At 43.7% G+C, this 25,537-nt stretch overlaps 2 protein-coding genes across 2 annotated transcripts in view; both read left to right on the forward strand.

Moving 5' to 3' along the window:
• The window catches only part of SCN10A (sodium voltage-gated channel alpha subunit 10), a 94,332-nt gene extending 83,575 nt beyond the window's left edge, over nucleotides 1-10,757 (forward strand). Inside the window, exons 25-27 of the mRNA XM_053903974.1 lie at nucleotides 259-359; nucleotides 5,419-5,689; nucleotides 9,002-10,757. Of these exons, the coding sequence (XP_053759949.1) occupies nucleotides 259-359; nucleotides 5,419-5,689; nucleotides 9,002-10,215 (1,586 nt within the window). The 3' untranslated portion in view covers nucleotides 10,216-10,757. The remainder of the gene's footprint in view (nucleotides 1-258; nucleotides 360-5,418; nucleotides 5,690-9,001) is intronic.
• A 2,431-nt stretch (nucleotides 10,758-13,188) lies between these two features.
• LOC109248763 (disabled homolog 2-like) lies at nucleotides 13,189-15,800 on the forward strand. The gene is given in 2 exon segments (XM_053903975.1): nucleotides 13,189-14,191; nucleotides 14,193-15,800. Coding segments are annotated over 2 exon segments (1,938 nt in total). The 5' UTR covers nucleotides 13,189-13,678; the 3' UTR covers nucleotides 15,618-15,800.
• Nucleotides 15,801-25,537: the final 9,737 nt, after the last annotated feature.

Consider the following 25,537-nt stretch of genomic DNA (forward strand, 5'->3'; position numbering starts at 1 on the left):
GGGTTCTTGAAGAAGAGAAACAGGCTTTGTTCCAGAGTCCCAGGCAGGGAGTCAGAGCTGGGGCTCAGTCCTATCCACTCTGTCACTGTTTGTGGCACCCGGACAGGACGCTGCTTGACTCTGGCCTTGACATGTCTTTCTACAGAGAAGGGAGTAGGAGGAGATGTACTTCTTCTCCAGCCTGCTCTGATTTTGGTATCCCTGGAAATTTCCATTGCTTTAATAATAGTGGTGTGTGCTATCCCCTCTCATACTTAGGGGGCCAGGACATCTTCATGACAGAGGAGCAAAAGAAGTACTATAATGCCATGAAGAAGCTGGGCTCCAAGAAGCCCCAGAAGCCCATCCCTCGGCCCCTGGTAAGCCCCAGAGCTTCCATCCAGAAGAGTATGTCTGGAAATCCAGGTGACAGCCTGTGCCTGTACCTGTGCCTGTGCCTGTGCTGCGTAGGGGTTGACCAGTGCTCTCTGTGAAGCAGTAAATCTGGGTTGTGTTTGGGGACAAGGTAACGAGAGTTCCAAGACCCAAGGAATGAGGAGACTGAAAGAAGCAACTGTGGTATTCTGGAGTGAATATATCTCCTACAGTTACTCCAAATTGACCTGTTTAAGGAAGTACTGAGTTCCTCAACCAGTTTAGGGTTCAATCACAAGACTGGGAACAGGTTAGGCTAAACGATAGTAGAGGTGGTTAGAGCCCTGAGATGAAGGGTTTGTGTGGTTGTGCATCATGATCTAGCCTCCATACATAAATCTCCAGCCTCACCCTACATTCCACCCCACCCCTATAGTAGACAGAGAGGAAATGGCCAAAACCCAACCCCCCGGGATCCTGGCCCCAGTGATGGTCATGGTCAAGTGGCACAATAGGAATAAAAAGTTGTGTTTAGACTAACCAAAACTTAGAGCCATACTCCACTTTTATTCTTTATTCACAAAGACCCTAAGAGACATGCCATTTTATTTCTCCATTAAATGCAACACCCAAACCATACGTGTTATCACCTAAGTTCTTCTCAGTCCTCCACCAGAAGATGGAAAATGTCAAACCTCTAGTTGGCCTCTGTTGAGACTGGATGAACAGGTTTGGGAGTGGGAGTATTGCTATGCTGGAAATGTACAACTGAACTTCTTCCAAGAATTTCTGAGCCATCCACTCCAGTGAATGGAATTGGCATCTTGTCCCTTTACATAACCTTTCTGTGGTTAAGATGTGGTATTTGTGAAGAAAACTACAGGTGCTGCATAGGGCACAATGCCATTAGCCTTTCCCCCCACCAGGGCAAAACCTAAGAACCTGCAACAAAGGAGTGGACCTTTCCCTAGAATTAGAAAGACATACATTCTGTTGGCCATGGCATTAGGATTTCTAAATCAAGGCATGGGGTTTGCATAAGTGACTAAAAACTTCATGAGCACACAGCCTTGAAAACATTTACAGGAGGAAAAAAAATGTTATGGTTTTTGGATGTATTTTACTTGGAAACAGTGGTCACAAATGTATCACTATGCTCAATTCTAACAAGAAGTGTTATAATGGAGGTGTCTGGGTGGCTGAGTTGGTTGAACATCTGACTTTTGATTTTGGCTCAGGTCATGATCCCAGGGTTGTGGAATTGAGCCCCCATGTCAGGCTCGACACTGAGCATAGAGCCTGCTTGAGATTCTCTCTCTCCTGCCCCTCTCCCCCACTCATGCTCTCTCTCAAATAAAATAAATAATAAAAAGAAGTGTTACAATGAGGGGTGATAGGATGTTCAGACCTCTGTAGAGGCAGAGATTTCCTTCCAAATCCCCATAAGGATCAAGATAACTGGGGTGGAATGAACCTAAGAGAAAGTCCTTAAGGCTCAGGGAGTATCCCTCTGTTGGCCAGGTTAATGGGCAGGAAGGGGCTCAGAATTAAAAGATGTAGGTAAATGACTGAGCCCAGCCAATCAGCATCAAGTCAGGGGAGAAGGATCCTGAGACTTACAGATAATAAAGCAGCTGAGTCCCTGCTGGCCATCACTGGTGGCTAGACCAATGCTGAGTCCACAATTGAACTAGACACTAAGGAGTCTGTGCTAGGGACATCCCTTGGTGAATCATGTTGGTACCTTGCCCTATACACTGCTCAATCTCTCCATAACATCTCAGCTTCTCCCTTTTTATCAACCAACCCCACAGGCCACCATACCTTCCTCCTGTCAAGGAGGACAATTTCCCTGAGATAGGATTAACTGAATTTCAGAAAAGGGCCCTGGAGAGGACACTATCTTAATACAAAAGCAGGAACCTAATGTTGAAATTCCAGGCACTACAATAAGAGTGGAAGACAATGGTTGGGCAGGAAGACTTACAATGAAATCACCATTTCTCCCGCTTAAGCCATAACCAAGACCCTCCAAGGTTGGCACTCAGGGAAGCCCTCACATGGATAAGGAAAGTGAGACATCACAGCCCAGCTGTATTTCTGAGATTCATCATCCCTTTGGATGGGAAGGGGGTGTATTACTAATTAACTATCAACACTGTCCTAGCTTTAGTGGAAGAACACGGCTCTCTCCTTAATACTCTGTTCCAAGCACAGCCAACATAATTTTCCCTTTGTTCCCCTTATCGTAGCTGAGGCAAGACCTGAACATTTAATTAAGACTTTGAAGTCTTAGAGGTCCCAAAGGGGAAACTAACAGAGCAGGGGCCCAAGCAACAACTGCATATGGCTGCTCTCCAGGGCCCAAAGCCTTCCCCTGCCCTCCCTCCTGGCTGGCATCCATATGGCAGGCAACATCTTGGTATTCACCACTCAGTGGGACAAGCCTGATCATCTGCCCTCCTCAAAGGCCAGACCCAAGCCAAAAGAGAAATTCCCACTCCCACCTAAGACTCACCTTCCCAGATCCAGCTCTCTTTTCACTAGACTATTAGCACTGGAATGCTCACCTTCTTCCCTTAGTAGTCCCAATATGTTGACTGGTCAGATAAAAGCTGAGCATTGACACAGTAGTTCTGCCCCATAGGTGCATGGGTGCCATTTCACAGCAGGGTCAACCTGGGACACGCACGCGTGTGCATGTGCACGCACACACATACACACACACACACACACACACACACACACACCCCTCCACACTACTGGCAAAGCTCAAGTTCTAAATTTTATGCTTCATCCATAGCAAAGACTAAGACTTCCACAAGACTGGGAAATCTCATTCTGTAACATCCCCTGCTATAGAAATTACTAAAAGCAGGTTTCACATACTCCCCTTTATAGGAAAATAATAGGCTCTAGAATATCACATCATCAGTCACCCACTTCATCATCTCTGAGAGCACTGAGGGTTGCAGAGAAGTGATCCCTGCCCACAGGCTAAGCCAAGAGCAGCAAGCCACTCCATTCTCCAGCATACAAATATCTGGGGCAAACTCAATGCCCACATCTCAGTAATGCTGTCACCTGCTCTGTTCAATTACAAGTTGTGTGGTCATAATTAGGCCTTTATTTTTCTTGCCATTTTCAGTGATGAAATGGAAGTTATTCGTGGCTCTGCAATCCCCCTCCCACTCCAGAAGAGACACGGACCAGCAGTTATGCCAAGATCCAGGCCCATTTGGGTCTGATCCTTTACTCCAACCCCACAGAGTAGCAACCCCTCCCCACCAGGAAGCAGAAAACAAGATCCAGCCTCTGTCACAGCCCTTCTCCTCTCTGTCTGCTTTGCAGCTTCTGTGAGCTCCCTGGTGAGACTCATGACAGGGTCCTCTCTGCCTCCACTCATGCAGAGCCCCAAACATAGTACACATTCAGTAAGTGCCTATTATACACAATAGATTGGCCTTCTAATTTTATTTGAGGTATGGGTAATTCAGAGCTGTCCGTTCTGTCATCCATTCATTCATCTATTTATTGAGGATCTATTTCATGTCAGGTACTTACTAATTCACAGGCTGGAGAGATTGCTAAGAGAGAAAGAATAGGGTGAAGAGTCCTGCCTAGACTGAGCCTTGAGGTGCTCTAATATCTATGGGTTGCATAAAGAAGACTCAAAACAGAGCAGCCAGAAAGGCAAGAAAAGAACCAGGAAAGTAAGCCATGATGGAAACCAAGAAAGGATAGTTTCAACGTGGCATGTGTGGCAAGCAATGCTGAACAGGTGTCCATGGACTTACATTATGGAGGTCATCGGTGATCTGAATGAGAACCATCTCAGTGGCGGGATGGGGACAAAAGTTATGTTGGAGTGAGTGGGAAACAGTGATTGCACAACATGCCTTTAAGAATTTACTGTAAGAGTGGAGGGGAGGAGTAGGGTGGTAGGTTGTAAGGTTCAGGAAGATTTTTCTTTAAGCTAGGAACAGCTGGGTTATTAGAGATTTAGCTAAGGAACAAAGAAGTAGTAGCCAAGAGAGGCCATATCTGGCCAAAAGCCTCACTCCTCAGTAATGAAGCCAAAGGACCAGGAGGTTGGCAAGTGTCAGCAGTGAAGAAGAGGTAAAGGTGGGCTACATAAATGACACAAGCTTCAGAGGAGGAAGGGTTTTGCAAGCTGCAGGAGGAGCAAAGTTCCGAAAGATACAATGGGAAAAGAGAAGGACCCCAAGCCTGTCCCTTTGACCTGGGGTACCTGGGGTGGGGGAGAATAGCAGCCACTGAGTTTGCAGTTCTTTGTTTGTTTTTGTGAGAGAGAGAGAGTGAGAGAGAGAGTGCCGCATGAGCAAGGGAGGGGCAGAGAGAGAGGGAGGGAGAGAGAATCCCAAGCAAGCTCTGCACTAATAGTGTGGAACACAATGTAGTGCTTGACCCCACAAACCCTGAGATCATGACCTGAGCTGAAATCAAGAGTTGGACGCTCGATTGATTGTGCCACCTAGGGGCTCTGAGTTTGCAGTTCTTGAACTCATGCTATGCAGGCACTGTGGGAACACAATGTTAAATGAGACATGGCCCCTTCCTCAAAGAGTTCACTGTCTAGCAGAGAAGAGAAGCACACATGAAATGCTAGAACTCAAGACTGACTACAAAGGCTGTGGGAGGAAAGAGGAAATGAGCAATGTGGTATGATGTGATTAGGGAGATCTCCCTGGAGGAAGTGGGGCTTAAGAAAAATGGATCACTCCAGACTATTTGGATTTAGACAGCCAAGAGAAGGGATGGGAAAGACTTTGCAAATGGAGCACCAGCAAGGACAAAGTGCCTGATGACTTCAAAGGGGTGAGAAAGATAACAAGGACTTGAATCGAGGCATTGAGGTAGAATCAACTAAGGATAAGATTCTGGAAGGAGTAAGGACAGGACTTGGCTTCTCTCTGGATGTGGAGTGTGAGCAAGACAAGAGAGACAGGCTTTAGAAAGCCATCTGTGGAGAGCACAGCCTCTCTAGATGCGTTGTGTTTATTGGCCAGTAAGGCCCTGATATACCATCTCTTGTTTTCTCAGAACAAGTACCAGGGCTTTGTCTTTGACGTTGTGACCAGACAAGCTTTTGACATCATCATCATGGTCCTCATCTGCCTCAATATGATCACCATGATGGTGGAGACTGATGACCAGAGTGAAGAAAAGACAAAAATCCTCAACAAAGTCAACCAGTTCTTTGTGGCTGTCTTCACGGGAGAGTGTGTCATGAAGGTGTTCGCCTTACGGCATTACTACTTCACCAATGGCTGGAATGTGTTTGACTTCATTGTCGTGGTCCTCTCCATTGGGAGTAAGTGGGCTCACAGCTGGCGGGGAAGCCCAGCCTCTGCTTGGGGTTGTTTGGGTTGTTGTTTTCAAAACCAAGAGGGCAACCAACAAATTTGTCCAATACCTATTACGTATTAGAGGAGCCCAGTATTTGCTGCTTTCCAAGAGCAGCAGGTTTAAAATGCCTCTGGGCCTCTCAGTGAAATGGAGAGTTTCCATTGGCCTTCTCCATGCAGTCATGAAGGGTTTTTAGGCACCTACTGTGTGCATAGCCCATTGGCTGAGCTTTGGGGGCTGTTAGGGATAATCACTTCTCCAGAGAAAATAAGATGATGGAGTTTCCTTTATCTTGATGGCCTTCAAAGTGAAGAATGGGTGGTGTGATGTGAGGTGAGTCATAAAATACTTTCTGGAAAAGGAGGTGGTTGCCAGAAGAGTGGGAAATACTAAGAGTGTTCAAAGGAGATTTTTTTTTTAAGTTATATGAGACCTTTATTTCAAAATGAAATTTCTTGTAAAACAGTGATTGTCCAGGGACGTCTGGTGGCTCAGTCGGTTGAGCGTCTGACTTTGGCTCAGGTCATGATCTCACAGTTCGTGAGTTCGAGCCCTGCATCGGGCTCTGTGCTGATGGCTCAGAGCCTGGAGCCTGCTTCGGATTCTGTGTCTCCCTCTCTCTCAGCCCTTCCCCCACTTGTGCTCTGTCTCTCTCTGTCTCTCAAAAATAAATAAATGTAAAAAAAAAAATTTTAAACAATGATTGTCCAACCCTAATAATTTAAAAATCAGGAAACATTTATTCAGTGCTACTCTATAGTGTAGAAACTGCCTGTACAAAAGAGATTCTTAAGTCAAGGATCTAGAATTAAATATCTATAAAACTGTCCACTTAGGGAATGTGAGTGATAGAAAAATCAAAGGGTCAATGCCAAGAGATCAATGCTCTTAGGGCCTAGTGTGGGTGTTGAATGATAGGCCCAGTTTTGGAGGACCAATGAGTGTTCAGAGAAAATTAATAAAGTCAGAAGCTAAAGTGGGGAATGGAGCCACCATAGCTGGGTACTTGCTGACATCTGAGGACTGGGATGCATTCCTTGGATCTTCACAATAGCTCTCTGGAGTGTTCTTATCCTCATCTTGGAATTTAAAATTGAGCCTCACAGATTAAGAAAGTGATACAAGGTCACAGTTTGTAAAGGGCAGAGCTGAATTTAGTCCAGGCTAATGTTCTTCTTCTTCTTTTTTTTTTTTTTTTAATGTTTACTTATTTTTGAGAGACAGAGCACAAGTGGGGGAGGGGCAGAGAGAGAAGGAGACACAGAATCTGAAGCAGGATCCAGGCTCTGAGCTGTCAGCACAGAGCCAAAGGAACCTACGAACTGCGAGATCATGACCTGAGTCGAAGTCAGTCACTTAACCGACTGAGCCACCCAAGCGCCCCAGACCAGGCTAATGTTCTTCTAATGAACTAGCTGCTTTCCAACAATAACCGAGAGAGTGTTCCTGGCCTTCTTGTGGTTTAGGCAAAGTTTGGCTCTACAAAGGCCAAATCCCACGCGCCAGCTTTACTTTGCATTATAAATATATCCTGACCTGTTATATCATAACTTGCTTACTTTTCATGTCAGGGCATAGCTGTGGATTTCATTTTCCATTGATTTACCATCAAAAGCTAACAGCATCTAAATACAACTTGGCAGCATTTAATCAATCTCCCCACCCAGGTGCTGAAACACAGCCCTGGGTTGTGTTTATTTGTTGGTGAGTTTACGTTTATTTTTGTGTTTCACTTTGTTTTCCTGCTGCTGGTGGTTTTTGTGGGAGGTTTGTTTTGTTTGTTTGCTTTCCCAAAGTGGGAGATTTTAAAGGCCATTTTGATTTTATAATAGAGAAAAGAGCTTGCTTATGTGGGCTCCCATATTAATTCTATAGAAATAAATATACTCAAAGTACTCCAATCTATGATGGGGACACCTTAACTGCTAGTTCCTATGACCCACACAGCAACACCATCCACTGGTTAGAAATAAGTCATAGAGGCAGCTAGAAAACTAGTGAAAGAACCCACCTCTTCACCCCCCTGCCCTCCCTCTCTCCCTTTCTTCCTTCCCACCAGCAAGACATGTATTGAGTACCTAATTGCTATAAGTATGAAGACTCATTATCCCTTGAAGTACATGTAAACTGGTTGGCTGGCAGAATCTTAGTAGATTATATAGAAACATAATGTACCCCACACTGTAGAAAAATATCCCAGTTAAATTGACTTCAAGAGAGGGGCTTTCATAAAGATTTTACAATATAATATTATAATTGCTTCTTGAATCTCTTCCCATTTCCTTCCTCCTTCCAACACAATACTGTGACCACCCATATTCATATGAAAAAAGGCAAGTAGGAGACGAAGGTCAAGGGAACCCTGGCAAAGTGAGAGAGAGCTGGCCACCACACTCCTCACCATTTGTCCTAAGAGGTTTCAAATCCTGTCTGACCTAAAGACCTCGCCTAATCTTTGGTGGGCCCTGTGTCCCACAAATCTTCAAATTAGATATCATATAGGGAGACATATACATTCTTCATCTTTCCAACTTTGTTCATAGTTGGGGATGGGAGGGCTGTAACTGACCCTAAACAAGCCTATCTGTAGGCCCTAACATACAGTTCAAACGCAGCTGGAAATGAAAGAAACAAATACAAGCCATTATGTAGACAGCTGGCCATTCAAAGCCATTCTGCTTTAGCTGTCAGCAAGTTGCCCGACTCCTCAGGCCCCCCTTGTAATTAACACCAGGCTCTGTACAATTATCCACAGGACCATGTGCCAGGAACTAAGTCAATCTTCCCAGTAGGAGATGGGGAAATGAATCACAAGGGACCCTGACCTTCACAGAGCACAGGACAAGGGTGGAGGAAAAGGCATGTCCCAAGGCTGAATTCTCAAGGAAGAGTAGGACCTGTGTCATAGACAGAAATGGACAAGGACTGTGTGTATGTGGAATATGGTGCCATCACTTCCAGCTAGGCTGCAGAAGGTAGGGCTTTGACCATGGAGGTTGACTAAGAGGAAGACATTCCAGATGGAAGGAAAGAAAGATAAGAACATGGTGGGAAGGATGGGACTTACTTCAGAGACAAACGATTTATGCAGTGAGCATGTACGGAGCCCCTACATTATGCCAATCACCATGCAATGCTCAGAGGGCCCAGAGTACTTGATTACAGATCCTCACATGGAGGTCCACACAGAGCAGAGACGGGAGAGCGTGACTGCGGCCAGCTTTGTCAAGGCTCATGCTTGTAAGTACTAATTAGATCATTTTCCTCTCTTCTAAAGGCCTGGTGTTTTCTGCGATTCTGACGTCACTCGAAAATTACTTCTCCCCAACGCTATTCCGAGTCATCCGCCTGGCCCGAATCGGCCGCATCCTCAGGCTGATCCGAGCGGCCAAGGGGATCCGCACGCTGCTCTTTGCCCTCATGATGTCCCTGCCTGCCCTCTTCAACATAGGGCTGCTGCTCTTCCTCGTCATGTTCATCTACTCCATCTTCGGCATGGCCAGCTTCCCCCATGTAAGGTGGGAGGCCGGCATCGACGACATGTTCAACTTCCAGACCTTCGCCAACAGCATGCTGTGCCTCTTCCAGATCACCACGTCGGCCGGCTGGGACGGCCTCCTCAGCCCCATCCTCAACACGGGGCCCCCCTACTGCGACCCCAATCTGCCCAACAGCAACGGCTCCCGGGGGAACTGTGGGAGCCCGGCCGTGGGCATCCTCTTCTTCACCACCTACATCATCATCTCCTTTCTCATCGTGGTCAACATGTACATCGCAGTGATTCTGGAGAACTTCAATGTGGCCACACAGGAGAGCAGTGAACCTCTGAGTGAGGATGACTTTGACATGTTTTATGAGACCTGGGAGAAGTTTGACCCGGAAGCCACTCAGTTTATTACCTTTTCTGCCCTCTCGGACTTTGCAGACACCCTCTCTGGCCCCCTGCGAATCCCAAAACCCAATCAGAATATATTAATCCAGATGGACCTGCCCTTGGTCCCTGGAGATAAGATCCACTGTTTGGACATTCTTTTTGCCTTCACTAAGAATGTTCTGGGAGAATCTGGGGAGTTGGATTCTCTGAAGGCAAACATTGAAGAGAAGTTTATGGCAACTAATGTTTCAAAAGCATCTTATGAACCAATAGCAACCACCCTCCGGTGGAAGCAAGAAGACATTTCGGCTACTGTCATTCAAAAGGCCTATCGGAGCTATGTGCTGCACCGCTCCAAGACAATCTCCAGCCCTCCAGGTGTGCCCAGGGCTGAGGAGGAGGCTGTGTCACCCCCAGATGAAGCCTTTGCTGGATTCATGGCAAATGAAAACTGTGCCCTCCCAGACAAATCTGAAAGTGTGTCTGCTGTATCTTTCCCACCATCCTATGACAGTGTCACTAGAGGCCTTAGTGATCAAGTCAACATGAGCACATCCAGCTCAATGCAGAATGAAGATGAAGCTACCAGTAAGAAAGCAACTGCCCCTGGGCCCTAGTGAGGACACTCTAGCATGGACATAACCAGTTCTGATGTGACCTTCTGCTCTGTGATAACTCTTTCCCACTACAGGTGGCACCCAGCTACCCCCTCATAGATGCATGCCACCGGTCAGTGTCAGAACCGGGAAGAGAACGCAATTGGCACCCACCTTTGCAGAAACCGTCATATGCCCACAGGAGTCAGAGCCTAGAGCATCTCCACTGTGACTACCCTTTTGAATTTCAATGTCAGATGATGTATTCTCTTACTTTCCAGAAAATGTCCCTAGTCCTCTTATTTTCATTGTGACCAGAGCTTACATCTACTGTGACAAACTTCTCAGGACCAGAACTTCCAAAGATCTATGGCAAGGATGTTGCTGAAGGTCCAAGGTAGTCCTCTGTGAAACACCACATAGGGATTGGCAATCTTATTTAGGATTCTGCATGACTGCATGTTGAGAGTTGCCAGACAATTGTTCCTGCCCAGGGTAACATCTGTGGTCTATGTCACGAAAGGCCTTTGAGATATCCATTAAAATTAATATTTTTAAAGGTATAGCAAGGCCAATGTTATATCTTAAAGCATCATTTTAAAAAATTGTATGATACTGACATTTGTCATAAATCACTTCTTCACTTTCGGTTTCCTGATATTATTTTGCAGTTTGAGCTTGAGTCTGGATGGGGCAGGAAGTAGCACTGTCCTGAAAGTTTGTTCTAATCCTAAGTACTCCACCAACTGCCATGCCACCTGCACCACACCCTTTCCCCTCTGAACCTCAGTTTCCCCTCTTGTAATATTGGTGGGAGGCAGGAGACAAAATGGACACTCTCTATAGCCCTTGCATTTCCTGTTATAGAACTCAGTCGCGCTCTGTTCCAATTTAGGTGAGGAAAACACTCTCTCCTGAAGCTGCCAATGGTCAGACTTTCCTGCTGTGTGGCTAAAGAGGCAGCTTTTGGATACATTCCAGAACCAGTTTCACATCTCATAAGCAGACCTTAAGAAGGAAAGTTTTCACATTTCCCTTGGGCCAAGTTTCCATTATTAGTATAATCAAAAGAAAAGGGACATTTTGAAAAAGATGAACTGAGAGATAAAAGGTATGGTCAATATTTTCTTAAATTCATCCTACAAATGTGATTAAGTAACTATTCTATGACAGGCATGCTCTAAATACAAGCGATAATGGGAACTAAGCCCCAAACAATTCATTGGACTTAAGCAGTGGGTGAAGAAAGGGTTGTCAGAAGATAATATTCAGCCCAAAGAATGTGGCGGGTCTTAAGATGAAGGAGAGCAAAGAGTTCATGTGACAACATAGGGTATAAAGGATCTCAATGACAGCCATGATCTTCTATTAGCCCTTGGGACATTTCCTGCCACAATAACAAGGAACAGGTAAATTTGCTGGTATATATATTTAATCACGTCTTAAGACTTCCCATTTATACAATTACAAAGCCTAGAGACTAGTCCGCCATACATGCCTCATGGATACAGATTTTCTGAAACCTTGATCTCCTTTCTCTGTCACTGTTGGCCCATCAGAGGCCAAAGTGGCTTTCAAGATGCTTGTTGGGGGTTTGTCAGCACCCACAGATGGAGGTTAATATGGTGATGATGGAATAACTGAGGGCATGGGCTATCCCAGGACAAATCAGATGTTCTCTGGATGCGTGATTTGTATCTTAAGGATGAGTTCAACAAAATGGCTCTTCCTCCCTGGTTTCTCTGAACCAGGGAGCACAGATGTTGATGGTGCCACTTCTTCAACCTCTAAATCCCATGAATTTAATTAAATGCCATCTAAGACAGCTGGATGGACAGAGAACTTGGGGAATGGCTTGTTTTTATATGTTCTGTGGAAGAATGAAATGTACCCAATCATCAGACTAGTTTTATTAAGTAGATGATATTATTCTCAAAGATATTCCTGATCCATTTTTGCCCCAGGTTGTGACTTGAGTTGTTCCCCCCCACCCCTGAAAAAGATATGTTGAAGTTCTAAGCCATGGTACCTGCAAATGTGACCTTATTTGGAAATAGAGTCTTTGTAGATGCAGTAATAGTGGATTTAAGTGGGCCCTAATCCAGTGATGAATATCTCTAAAACATGAGGGAAATTTGAACATAGACACACAGAGAAGAGAATGCCATGTGAAAACACACACACACACACACACACACACACACAGAAGCTTTGTGAAGACAGAGGCAGAAATTAGAGTGATGTGGCTGCAAGCCAAGGAATGCCAAGTATTGCTGGAAACCACCAAAAACTAGAAAAGGACAAAGAAGGATTCTTCTCTAGAACCTTCAGAGACAGCATAGTCCCGTCAATATTCTGGCCTCCAGAACTGGGAGAGAATACGTGCCTGTTATTTTAAGCCACCTAGTTTGTGGTACTTTGTTACAGCAGCCCTAGCAAACTAACACACCCCACCTTTTTTCTATACAGATGCATTTCCCAAATTATTATGGGAACCACTGGAAAAGTAATTCAATAGACACAGCTTGCATTGCACAGAGTTTTCAGAAATCTATTCACTAAACAGAAGCTTACTGATTAGAACCATATCTTGCCAGGAGTGGCCGCACGGCTCCCCAGGTTCCCGGGCCGGTGGCTATTTAAGCGTGGCCCACCGTGTCAGCTGCGTGGCAGCCTGGAGGCTCGGCACCCGGGAGTCATGCTCACTTCGCGGAGGGGCTAGCTGGCCGGGGACCTGAGTCTAGAAGCAAGACTTCTTCCATCTACTGCTTGTCAAATGGTAGACTGGACATTCGGAAAGCCTGTAATGGGGGGTTTGCTTTTTAGACCTTGGGAGAAAGAAATAATACCTTTTAGAAAAGTACAATATTAGGCTCCAAAGATGGCCAACAAACCCTTTTACCCAGATTATTTTAAGCTGAACTGGAGGGGACGTGGGGAGGCTTCAGGAAGAGGTCTTACCTACTGTCTTCAGGGACAGATAAGGATCTGTAGCAGGTTATGTTCATCTGAGACTTCGGGGATTGCCTGGTGTCACTAAGCATCTGCTGGTGCTGGAGGTGGCTGTCTGCCTTCTTGCCGTATCTAACGAAGTAGAAACGAGCACAACTAATGGTCACCCTGACCAACAGGCTGCACCAAAAGCACCATCGAAGAAGGAAAAAAAAGGCTCTGAAAAGACAGATGAGTATCCTTTGGCCAGATTCAAAGGTGATGGTGTAAAATACAAGGCCAGGCTGATTGGCATTGATGATGTGCCCGATGCAAGAGGGGATAAAATGAGCTAAGATTCCATGATGAAACTAAAGGGAATGGCGGCAGCTGGTTGGTCTCAAGGACAACACAAACAAAGGATCTGGGTCAACATTTTCCTTTCTGGGATAAAAATAATTGATGAGAACAACTGGCGTGATAGAGCATGAACGCCCAGTAAATAAAATTTCTTTCGTTGCCCGTGATGTGACAGACAACCAGGCGTTTGGTTATGTGTGTGGAGGAGAAGGCCAGCATCAGTTTTTTTGTCATAAAAACAGGACAACAGGCTGAGCCATTAGTTGTTGATCTTAAAGACCTCTTTCAAGTTATCTACAATGTAAAGAAAAAGGAAGAAGAAATGAAAAAGATGGAAGAAGCCAACAAGGCACTAGAGAACAGGAGTGAGACCCTACTGACCCTTGATGACCAAGCTAACAAACTAAAATTGGGTGTTGACCAGATGGATTTGTTTGGGGACATGTCTACACCTCCTGACCTAAATAGTCCAGCAGAAAACAAAAATACCCTGTTAGTGGATCTAAACTCTGAAATCGACACCAAGCAGAATTCTTTAAGAGAAAATCCATTCTTAACAAATGGCATTACCTCCTGCTCTCTTCCTCGACCAAAGCCTCAGGCAGCTTTCTTGCCTGAAAATGCCTTTTCTGCCAATCTCAACTTCTTTCCCACCCCTAATCCTGATCCTTTCCATGACGATCCTTTTGCACAGCCAGACCAATCCTTTTGCACAGCCAGACCAATTGACACCCTCTTCGTTTGATTCTCTCAAATCTTCAGATCAGAAGAAAGAGAATTTGAGTAGTTTGTCTACTCCACTGAGTAACAGGCCCCTGAATGGGGATGTTAACTACTTTGGTCAGCAGTTTGACCAAATCTCTAACCTGACTGGCAAACAGGAAGCTCAGGCAGGCCTGTGGCCCTTTTCAAGTACACAAACACAGCCAGCAGTGAGAACTCAAAATGGGGTATCTGAAAGAGAACAGAACGGCTTCCATGGCAAATCCTCCCCGAAGCCTTTTGTGGGAAGCCCTCCCAAAGGACTGTCCATACCGAATGGCGAAAAGCAGGACTTGGAAAGCTCTGTCCAGTCCTCACCACATGACCCTATAGCCATTATCCCACTTCCACAAAGTACCAAACCAGGACGAGGCAGAAGGACTGCTAGGTCTCCAGCAAAAGACTTGCCTGCATCAGACATCTTTACCCCTCCCATCTCAGAACTTCCCAGCCAGACATCACCTACAGGACAATCTGCAACCCTACAGACCAACCCTCTGGATCTCTTTAAAACAAATGCTTCTACCCCAGTGGGACCCCTTGCGGGTTTAGGTGGTATACCAGGTAGCCCCCCCCCCACCCTGCCCCAGGCAGGACCATGGAATCCAACATCTTTAGTCTTCAATCAGTCCGTGTCAGTGGTACCAGGAGCCACGATGAGGGGTCAGCCTTCAGGATTCAGTCAGCCAGTTGTTTTTTACCAAAAGCCCAGGTGTTCCAAGTTGGAAGTAGCCTTCATCTTAGCAGCTTTAACTCCAACTCCAGGCCCTGTTGTTTGGGGCCCATCAGCCTCTGTGGCACCCAATACTTGGTCATCAACAAGCCCTTTGGGGAACCCTTTCCAGAGCAATATTTTTCTGACTTCTACTATGTCTGCCCAGTCCCCTCCTATGCTCTCCTCTGCCCTGGTCACTCCTCCTCAACCACCTCCCAGAACTGGCCCTCCAAAGGACACCTCCAGTGATGCCCTCACTGCCTTGGACCCACTTGGGGATAAAGAAGTCAAAGAAGCGAAAGAAATGTTTAAGGACTTTCAACTTCGGCAGCCACCTGCTGTGCCTGCAAGGAAGGGAGAGCAGACTTCCTCCGGGACCTCAAGTGCCTTCTCCAGTTATTTTAAGAGCAAAGTTGGCATTCCGCAGGAGAATGCAGACCGTGATGACTTTGATGCTAATCAACTGTTGAAAAAGACCAATGAACCACCAAAGCCAGTTCCCAGACGGGATTCCCTGCCAGTTACCAAATCTGCTGACAATGCATTTGAGAACCCTTTCTCTAAAGATTCTTTCAGTTCATCGCAAACCTCTATGGCTTCTCAACCCACATCTCCTGATGTATATAGGGATCCTTTTGGAAACCCTTTTGCCTAACTTCTGAACTTGATATGCTGACTCTCCAGAGGAACAAAAATTTTGGCCTTTTTGCTAATATCCAAACACCTTGACCTCTGTTCTTGTTCCAGCTTTGACATATTAACTGTTGCTTTATTTCTTGCTATCTCTTCCACTTGTAAAATATCTTTCACTTTCTGTTTAGATTAAAGCTAAACTGAATCTATGGCTTTAAATAAATAAAGACTCTAAATTCTCTTTGAAAAAAAACCCACAAGCTTAGTCCTTGAAAATTTCACTAGATCTACTTGAAAGTTCAGCCGGTGGTCCAATTACAAGGTTAAGCGAATCTTAGAGGTCCAGGGCAGATGGAAAATCAGAGCTGAAGGGAAACAAGAAACAGAACAGCAGTGTTGACTGTATAAATATCTGAAACCTTAAAATATGCCTCCACTATAAACACTACCTTGACTTTTTAATCCATTAAACTGTGTAACACAGAGACATACGTAGCCAAGAACATTCAAGAACATCCAGCCAACACAGATGAGAAGATGTAAGCAGAGCCTCGGTGTGCTAGAGCGTTTGCCTTAACACAAAGGTGAAGTCACTTTCCCAAGCACTGGGGATGTAAAATTAGTAAGACACATCCTCAGCCTGGAGCTGAACACAGGCTGAGGTTTAATAAAAAATAAAAAATAAAAAATAAAGCGATCCCAAGATTTCCAACAGTGACAGGCTAGTAAAAGTTTGTATTATTATTAAACTTTGCTAAGTTAAGAATTCATGAGTTAATTACTAGGATTGCCACTAGCAGAATAGAAACAAAGTATATTCCAAACGAGGATGAGGGATATAAGCTAATAAATAATTAGACAATCAAAAAAGTAAGATAGGGAGGAAGATATAAGAGAAATATAGAACAAGAGGAACAAGTAGAAAAGACAGAGTAATGTAGTATATTTGAAAACAAATATATCAACAGTTGTATTAAATGTAAATGGACTATGTGCTCCAAAAAATCAGCAAAGATTGTAACACAGAATTTTTAAATGCCAATAAACAATGTCTATAGAAAGACAAAACTAAAGCCTCAGATTATCAAAAAGATAAAAATAAAAAGAGGGAAAAGATATACCATGTAACTATTAATCAAGTAGCTGCAAAGTTCATGGTTTTTTCCAAGTATTTAGGGAACATTTACAGAAATAGTCATTATAACTAGACATAGGGGTACCTGGGTGGCTCAGTCAGTTAAGCACCCGACTTCAGCTCAGGTCATGATCTCACAGTTCGTGAGTTAGAGCCCCGCATAAGGCTCTGTGCTGACAGCTCAGAGCCTGGAGTCTGCTTTGGATTCTCTCTCTCTCTCTCTCTCTCTCTCTCTCTCTCTGCCTCTCCCCCACTCATGCTCTGTCTCTCTCTCCCTCAAAAATAAATAAACATTTTTTAAAAATTAAAAAAATAACTACACATAGAATAATATTTTGAAAGTTTTCAAGACACTAGAAGTATATAATGTGTTTTCTGACCACACTTTGACTTAGCTGAGAATCAAAAACAAAAGGAAGCAGACCAAAGCATATATGGATATTTAATATATGACAAAAATGGCATAACATAGCAGTGAGAAAAAGATGACCTTCCTACAAATGGCATTAGGACAATTGTATTTTCATGAGAAATGAAACAAAATTGGACCCCAACCTAAGACGGTATTTTTTTAATGTTTTTTTTTTAATTTATTTTTGAGAGAGAGAGACAGAGTGCGAGCCAGGGAGGAGCAGAAAGAGGGAGACACAGAATCCAAAGCAGGCTCCAGGCTCTGAGCTGTCAGCACAAAGCCCGAAGGGGGCTTGAACTCACAAACAGCAAGATCATGACCTGAACCAAAGTCAGACATTCAACTGACTGAGCCACTCAGGTGCCCCTAAGACTGTATTTAAAAATCAATTTCAGGTATACCCAAATGTGAAAGGCAAATCTATAAAACTTTGAGAAGATAATGAAAATATCTACATGACCATGGAATAAAGAAAAGACTGATATGTTTGACTACATTAAAATTTAGGACATCAGGTCAATAGATATTAACAAAGTGAGAAGGCTGGGGCACCTGACTGGCTTAGTGGGAAGAACATACAACTCTTAATCTTAGGGTCAAGAGTTCAAGCCCCACATTGGGTGTAGAGATTAAATAAATAAAAAACTTTTTAAAAAAGAGCAAAAAAGCAAAGTATAGAGTGGAAAAAATATTTAAAACACTTAGATCCAATAAAAATCTAATATTCAGAGGAGGCTTTCATTAATTTCTAAAAATCAATACAAAATAGACAACAACCATAGAAAACTGGCAAGAGACTTAAAAAGGTACTTCACGAAAAAAGAAATCTGAATAACTGAGAAACATTAAGGTGCACAACCTAATTAGTAATCAGGGAAATGCAAATTAAAACCATAGCAAAATACCATTTATCAGACCTGCCAAGATTTTAGAGTCTAACAAATATCAAGTGTTGGCAAAGATGTCAAGAAATAAGAACTGTGTCTCTAGAAAGTAATTAAATTGACACAGCCATTCTGAAAAAGTTTAACTTTGTCAGAAGAGTTGAAGATATACCTATGACTCGGGTTTTCCACCCTAAAGTCTGAAACCTAGAGAAATCTATGCACACATACTCTAGGAGACAGGTACAAGCATTTGCAACTGGGTCTTTGGCAATGTTCTAATTCATCACCTAGGTGGCTGTCTTTTGAGTGTCGCCCTTATAACTGAGTGTTAAGATAAACATACGTATCTAATGTTCTTTTCTGTGTGTATGTTATATCTCATAACTTAAAAAAAATTAATGACTTAGCTTAGATTCTCCTCCCTCTTCACAGAAGTAATTACTATCTGCTGCTCTGAATCGTGGTGTTTCTATCTTGGACTTGGGTTATCTGAGCTGAGTTATAAAAGAAGGAGTAGGAGTTCAATACAGACATACCTTGTTTTATTGTGTATTACTTTATGGCCCTGCACAAATACTGTTTTTCGCAAATTGAAGATCTGTGGCAATCCTGCATCAAGCAAATCTTTTGGTGCCATTTTTCCAACAGCATTGTTATTATGTGTGTTATGGTGATCTGTGATCAGTGATCATCAATGCTACTATTGTAATTGTTTTGGGGTGCCACAAACCGTGCCCATATAAGACAGCAAACTTGATAAATGTGTGTTTTCTGACCACACCAACTGGCTACTCCCTCATCTCTCTCCCTCTCCCTGAGACACAACAATATTGAAATGAAGCCAATTAATAACACTTCAGTGGCATCTGAGTGTCCACGTGAAAGGAGGAGTCACGTGTCTCTCACCTTAAATCAAAAGCATGATTAAGCTTAGTGAGGAAGGCATGTTGAAAGTCCAGATGGGCTAAAAGCTAGGCCTCTTTCACCGAACAGTTAGCCAAGTTGTGACTGCAAAGGAAAAATTCTTGAAGGAAATTAAAAGTGCTATTTTGGTGAGCACAGGAATGATAAGAGAGCAAAATAGCTTTGTTGCTGATATGGAGAAAGTTTCAGTGGTCTGGACAAAATATCAAAGCAGCCACAACATTCCCTCCGGCCAAAGCCTCATCCAGAGCAAGGTCCTAACTCTCTTCAATTCTAGGAAGGCTGAGAGAGGTGAGGAAGTCGCAGAAAGAAAGTTTGAAGCCAGCAAGGGTTGGTTCATGAGGTTTAAGGACTGAAGCTACCTGCATAACATCAAAGTACAAAGTGAAGCGGCAAGTGCTGCCATAGAAGCCGCAACAAGGAATCCAGAAGATCGGGCTAAGATACTTAATGAAGGTGGCTACACTAAGTAACAGATTTTCAATGTAGGCAAAACAGCCTTCTCCCCGAAGAAGACGCCTTTTAGTACTTTCATGGCAAGAGAAGAGAAGTCAGTGCCTGGCTTCAAAGGACAGAGTGACTCTTATTAGAGGCTAATGCAGCTGGTGATATTAAGTTGAAACCAATGCTTATTTACCATCCAAAAATGCTAGGGCCCTTAAGAATGATGCTCGATCTACTCTGCCTGTGCTCTGTAAATGGAACGGGGTAGCTTGGGTGACAGCACATGTACTTACAACACGGTTTACTGAATATCTGAAGCCCACTGTTGAGACATACTGCCAAGAAAAAAAGATTCCTTTCAAAATATTACTGCTCCAATGACAATGCACCTAGTTACCCAAGAGCTCTGATGGACATGTACAAGGAGATTAATGTTGTCTTCATGCCTCCTAACACAATATCCATTCTTCAGCCCATGGGCCAAAGAGTGATTTCATCTTTCAAGCCTTATTATTTAAGAAATATATTTCAGTGCGCCTGGGTGGCTCAACTGGTTGAGCGTCCAACTTCAGCTCAGGTCATGATCTCACGGTTCACGAGTTCAAGCCCCACATCAGGTTTGCTGCTGTCAGCACAGAGACTGTTTCAGATCCTCTGTCCCCCTCCCTCAAAGCCTCCCCCCACTCACTTAAAAAAGAAAAAAAAGGGGGCGCCTGGGTGGCTCAGTCGGTTAAGCGGCCGACTTCGGCTCAGGTCATGATCTCGCGGTCCGTGAGTTCGAGCCCCGCGTCGGGCTCTGTGCTGGCAGCTCAGAGCCTGGAGCCTGTTTCAGATTCTGTGTCTCCCTCTCTCTGACCCTCCCCCGTTCATGCTCTGTCTCTCTCTGTCTCAAAAATAAGTAAACGTTAAAAAAAGAAAAAAAAAAAAAAGAAAAAAAAGAAATACATTGTGTAAGGCTACATAGCTGCCATAGACAGTGATTCCTGTGATGGATCTGGGCAAAGTAAATTTAAAAACTTCTGGAAAGGATTTACCACTCTAGATGTCATTAAGAACATTTGTGATTCATGGGAGGAGGTCAAAACGTCAACATTAACAGGAATGTTGATTCCTGGAAGAAGTTGATTCCAACCCTCATGATTGACTTTGAGGAGGATGTACCAGCAGATGTGGTAGACATAGCAAGAGAACTAGATTTAGAAGTTGAGCCTGAAGACAGAGCGAAATTGCTGCAATTTCATGGTACAACTTGAATGAGTGAAGAGTTGCTTGTTATGGATGAGCAGCGAAAGTGGTTTCTTGAGATGGAATCTACTCCTGGTGAAGATGCTGTGAAGATTGTTGAAATGACAGCAAAGGATTTAGAATATTGCATTAACTTAGTTGACAAAGCAGCAGTAAGGTTCAAGAACACTGACTCCAATTTTGAAAGAAATTCCACTGTGGATAAAATGCTATCAAACGTATCGCATGCTGGGAATGCAAGCTGGTGCAGCCGCTCTGGAAAACAGTATGGAAGTTCCACAGAAAAACTAAAAATAGAACTACCCTGCGACCCAGCAATTGCACTACTAGGTATTTATCCACAGGATCCAGGTGTGCTGTTTTGAAGGGACACATGCACCCCCATGTTTATAGCAGCACTACCAACAATAGCCAAAGTATGGAAAGAGCCCCAATGTCCATTGATGGATGAATGGATAAAGAAAATGTGGTATATATATACAATGGAGTATTACTCGGCAGTCAGAAAGAATGAAATCTTGCCATTTGCAACTACGTGGATGGAACTGGAGGGTATTATGCTAAGTGAAATTAGTCAGTCAGAGAAAGACAAAAATCATATGACTTCACTCATATGAGGACTTTCAGAGACAAAACAGATGAACACAAGGGAAGGGAAACAAAAATAATATAAAAACAGGAGGGGGACAAAACAGAAGAGACTCATAAATATGCAGAAGTGAGGGTTGCTGAAGGGTTTATGGGCGGGGGTATGGGCTAAATGGGTAAGGGATCTACTCCTGAAATCATTGTTGCACTATATGCTAACTAATTTGGATGTAAATTTTAAAAAAATAAAAAATAAAACGAGTTATAAAAAAAAGTAAAGTAAAAAAGATTCTCAAAAAAAAGTTAAAATGCTTCAATGAGCAGCTGCAAATAGATTTTATTAAAATAAATGAATAAAAAGCACAACACTCAGTAAAAACCAGAAGATATAAAGAAGTAAATGGAATTTTTAGAATTGAGAAATTTAATCTTCAAAATAAAAATCTCAGCCCATGGACTTGACAGCAAGATGGAGAACCAAGGGAGGAAAATCAGTAAACTTGAATAATAGTACAATAGAAATAGCCAATATGAACAATGAAGAAAAAGCAAACAAAAAAGTTAAAAGAGACTCAAAAAAGCACATATTCACAGACATAAAAATGAAGGGGTAGCACAAGAGATATTTTTGCGGTGTCAGTATAATTTTGTATTTCAACTACACCTATGAATATGAATATGTATCTATAGTTATTCCAAAATAAAAGTTTTAGAAAGAGGAAAAAAAAAAAGTATCGCATGCTACGGACCATTCATGAAAGAAAGTCAGTCCATGCAGCTAACTTCACTGTTGTCTTCTTTTAAGAAATCACTGGGGCGCTTGGGTGGCCCAGTTGGTTAAGCATCTGACTCTTGATTTCAGGTCAAGTCATGATCCCAGGATGGTGGGATTGAGCTCCACTCAGTGTGGAGCCTGCTTGGGATTCTCTCTCTTTCCCTCCATCCTCCATCCCTCTCCCCAACTCGTGCTCTCTCTCTCTCTCTCTCACTCCCTTTCTTTGAAAGAAAGAAAGAAAGAAAGAAAGAAAGAAAGAAAGAAAGAAAGAAAAGGAAGGAAAGGAAGAAAGGAAAGAAAAGAAAGAAAGAAAGAAAGAAAGAAAGAAAGAAAGAAAGAAAGAAAGAAAGAAAAAATAAATCACCACAGTCACCCTGGCCTTCAGCAACCACTACCCTGATCAGTCAGTGGCCATCAACATTGTGGCAAGGACCTCCATCAGCAAAAAGATGACTCACTGAAAGCTGGAATGATGGTAGGCACTTTTTAGCAATAAAGTATTTTTAATTAAGTTATGTACATTTTTAGACATAATCCTATTGCACACTTAATAGAGTACAATATAGTGTGAACATGAGTTTTATATGCACTGGGAAACCAAAAAATTAATTTGACTCACTTTATTACAATATTCACTTTATCATGATGTTCTAAAACCAAACCTGTAATGTCTCTGAGGTATGCCTGTAATGGGCAATAAAAAAGGAAATTCTAGAGAAAACGAATAGCAAATGCAAAAGACAAAGAAGATGTGCAAGAGTCTGAGCAAATGTAACCAAACTATTGTGAACCAAGCACAGCAGGAAGTGGGGGAGTGATATGATCACAATGGGGACAAAATTTTGTAACTCTCTGAATTCTTTTGGATGGCACCATGGGTGATATTAAAACACTTAACATCCTGTCTGGCACAGGGCACCAACCAGGACTGACCATATTGCTAAAGCAGCCGGCCTTCTGGAGGCCCCCTGTTGTGCCAGGTCCTAAGGCTTTAGTTGTTGCATCAAGAGGTCTAGAGAGGGGTCCCAAAGGAAGGACCAGGGCAGCTGGGGAAGGGGTGGGGAGCACTTGAGGCAGCAGCTATTTACCAATCAGGACAGAAGTGTTTTGTTATACTCATGCATACTGGTAGAATATTATTAACCCTGGTTGCAAGTGATAGAAATCCAACCCAAATTAGTTTATGGGGATAAGAAAACTTATTTTCATCTACCAAACAGGAAGCCAAGAAATGCAGTTGGATCCAGAACTACCTGGATCCGGGAGCTCAAATGATGCATCAGGATATTATCTCTCGCCTTCCAGGATCTGCTTTCTTCTGTATTGGCTCCATTCTCAAGCGGTCTCTCTCCGTGTAGTGGCAAAAGAATACTCTGCGAGTGCTTTACATCTGTGATCTCAGATGGGAAATGACTCTTTTCCAATAATTCCAGCAAAATTCCCAGGGAGGCATGTCCTTGGCCAATATCATATGAAATCCCTTTCCCTAAGCAAATACTGTGTCCAGATATGCAACTCATTGACCAATCCTGGATCATGTGCCCACCCTGGGAGCCACAAGCTGAGCTGGAAGCAGTACCCAAATAGAAAAGTTAGGTGGCCATAAGAAGAGACAATGTCTGATGAACAAACAGGGTTAAACAATAGCTCCCACTCCATCCACCCCTGAACTACCCAACGTCAACACGCATTCTTCTTTCCAGGCATGCAGTGTCAAAAATACCTTCCTAACATAACGTAGCTATCCCACATACAGCCGCACTCCCCCTCTTCCCGACGAAAGGCAGCCCAGAACCAGCCAGCCTCCACTGAAGACTCTTTGAATAATAGATCAGCAAATCCTGACAACTTGACTTTCAAAACATATCCAGGATTTGACCACGTCTTACCACCTTAACTACCGTCAGCTTTATCCAAATGGTCATCATCTCTCACAAGTGTTATTTCAATAGCCTCCCCCCATTTGGTCCCCATTTCTACTGTTGTCCCGGACAGTCTATTCTCCTCAAACAGCAGCCAGAGTCAAATCCATCCATGGTACCTACGTTGGTTCTCTGAGTAGATGTCATTACAATGGTTTTACATAATCTGGTTCTCTCTCCTCTCTGACTTCATCTCCCCCCACCCACCGCCCCATTCTCTGTGTTTCAGCCACACTGTCCTTCCTGCTGTTCCTTAAACACACCAGGCGTGCTCTTGCAGGTGAAAAGGCCCTGGGAACTTGCTTTTTCCTCAGCCAGTGTATCCCCATGGCTCATTCTTACACTTCCTTCACTTCTTCCCTGACCACCCTGTCAAATTACCAGCTATATCCATGCACTTATCACCCTCCCAGATATCATATATGTACTTGCTCATTGTCTGTCTTCCCCACTGGAATGTGAGCTCTGTGGGACAAGGACTCTACCTACTTTGCTCACTGATAGATCCCCTAGAATGGTGTCAAAGTAGATTCACAATATTTGTAACATGAGTGAAATGCTTTCTTCTTGATCAGTCCATAGCTAGCTTCTCATGGCCCACTACCCAAAGGTTAGTCATCTGACATACAATAATGTAAGATAAACATGTTAGCTTCAATGAAAAAAAAAATCCTATTCAGAAAAGAATAAACCATATTCAAAAGTACAAGTTCACAGTATACCTTGACGCAGGTACTCCTTGTTCTGACAGTGGAGGGATTTGTTGGTTCTGTTTCTAGGAGAATTCCTCACCCACTGTCCTACTCTGTCATAAGAAGGAGCATTGGAAAGAGACTCCTACTAAGGAACGGGCAGCATACTGAACTTTCCATGACATCAGTGGACCGTGGAAATCGTCTTCAGGTTTGAACACTCATGAGCCACCATTTGCCTGGAATGAAGTTCCTCTGACAATACAATTCCCTTAAAATGCTGCTATGATTTCCACCTCTTGCATTTTACCAACTCGGTAGTTTTTGTTGGGCTGTGGTCCTTCAGTCTAGGCTTGGGACCGGATATTACTGCCTTTTAGCAATAGATATCTTGCCTCCCCCCATCACTGCCACCAGCAGTCCTCAGCTGAATGACCTTCAGCCTAGGCTCAACCAGTCACTGCATACAGATGTTGTTGAAAAACAATGGCTCGGGTGTGGAGGCACATCTCATCTGCCCCCTCCCGGTTGGTATCCCACTGGGCAGCTCTATAAATTGGAGTCATGCCTCCTTTGCGCTACAGGGAGTGCAGGGACAGAACCATTCAGGGGAGGCGATGGGGGGAAGGGTGCCAGGCTTCTCCCAGCTCCCAGTCTTTCCCTCATCTCTATGCTCCCAATCACTGGTATGCTGGTAAATATTTAACAATTAGCTCTTCACAAGGAAAAATCTCTGATTTGTAGCACTTTCTGATTTGTCTGGTATAAATACTCTCACTGTGGCCCATATCAAGATACTAACATGACATCCCTAAAGGCAGAATCGGGAAGAGATGTGCACAGTCAACTTGAGTAGTATGAACTGGCTCCAGCACACCCCAGTTTCCAACCCCCCTGCCCTTTCTCTAGCAATATTAG

The sequence above is a fragment of the Panthera pardus genome, unplaced genomic scaffold (assembly GCF_024362965.1).
Source record: "Panthera pardus isolate Hobbes unplaced genomic scaffold, ASM2436296v1 HiC_scaffold_16, whole genome shotgun sequence".
Classification (NCBI taxonomy): Eukaryota; Metazoa; Chordata; class Mammalia; order Carnivora; family Felidae; genus Panthera; species Panthera pardus.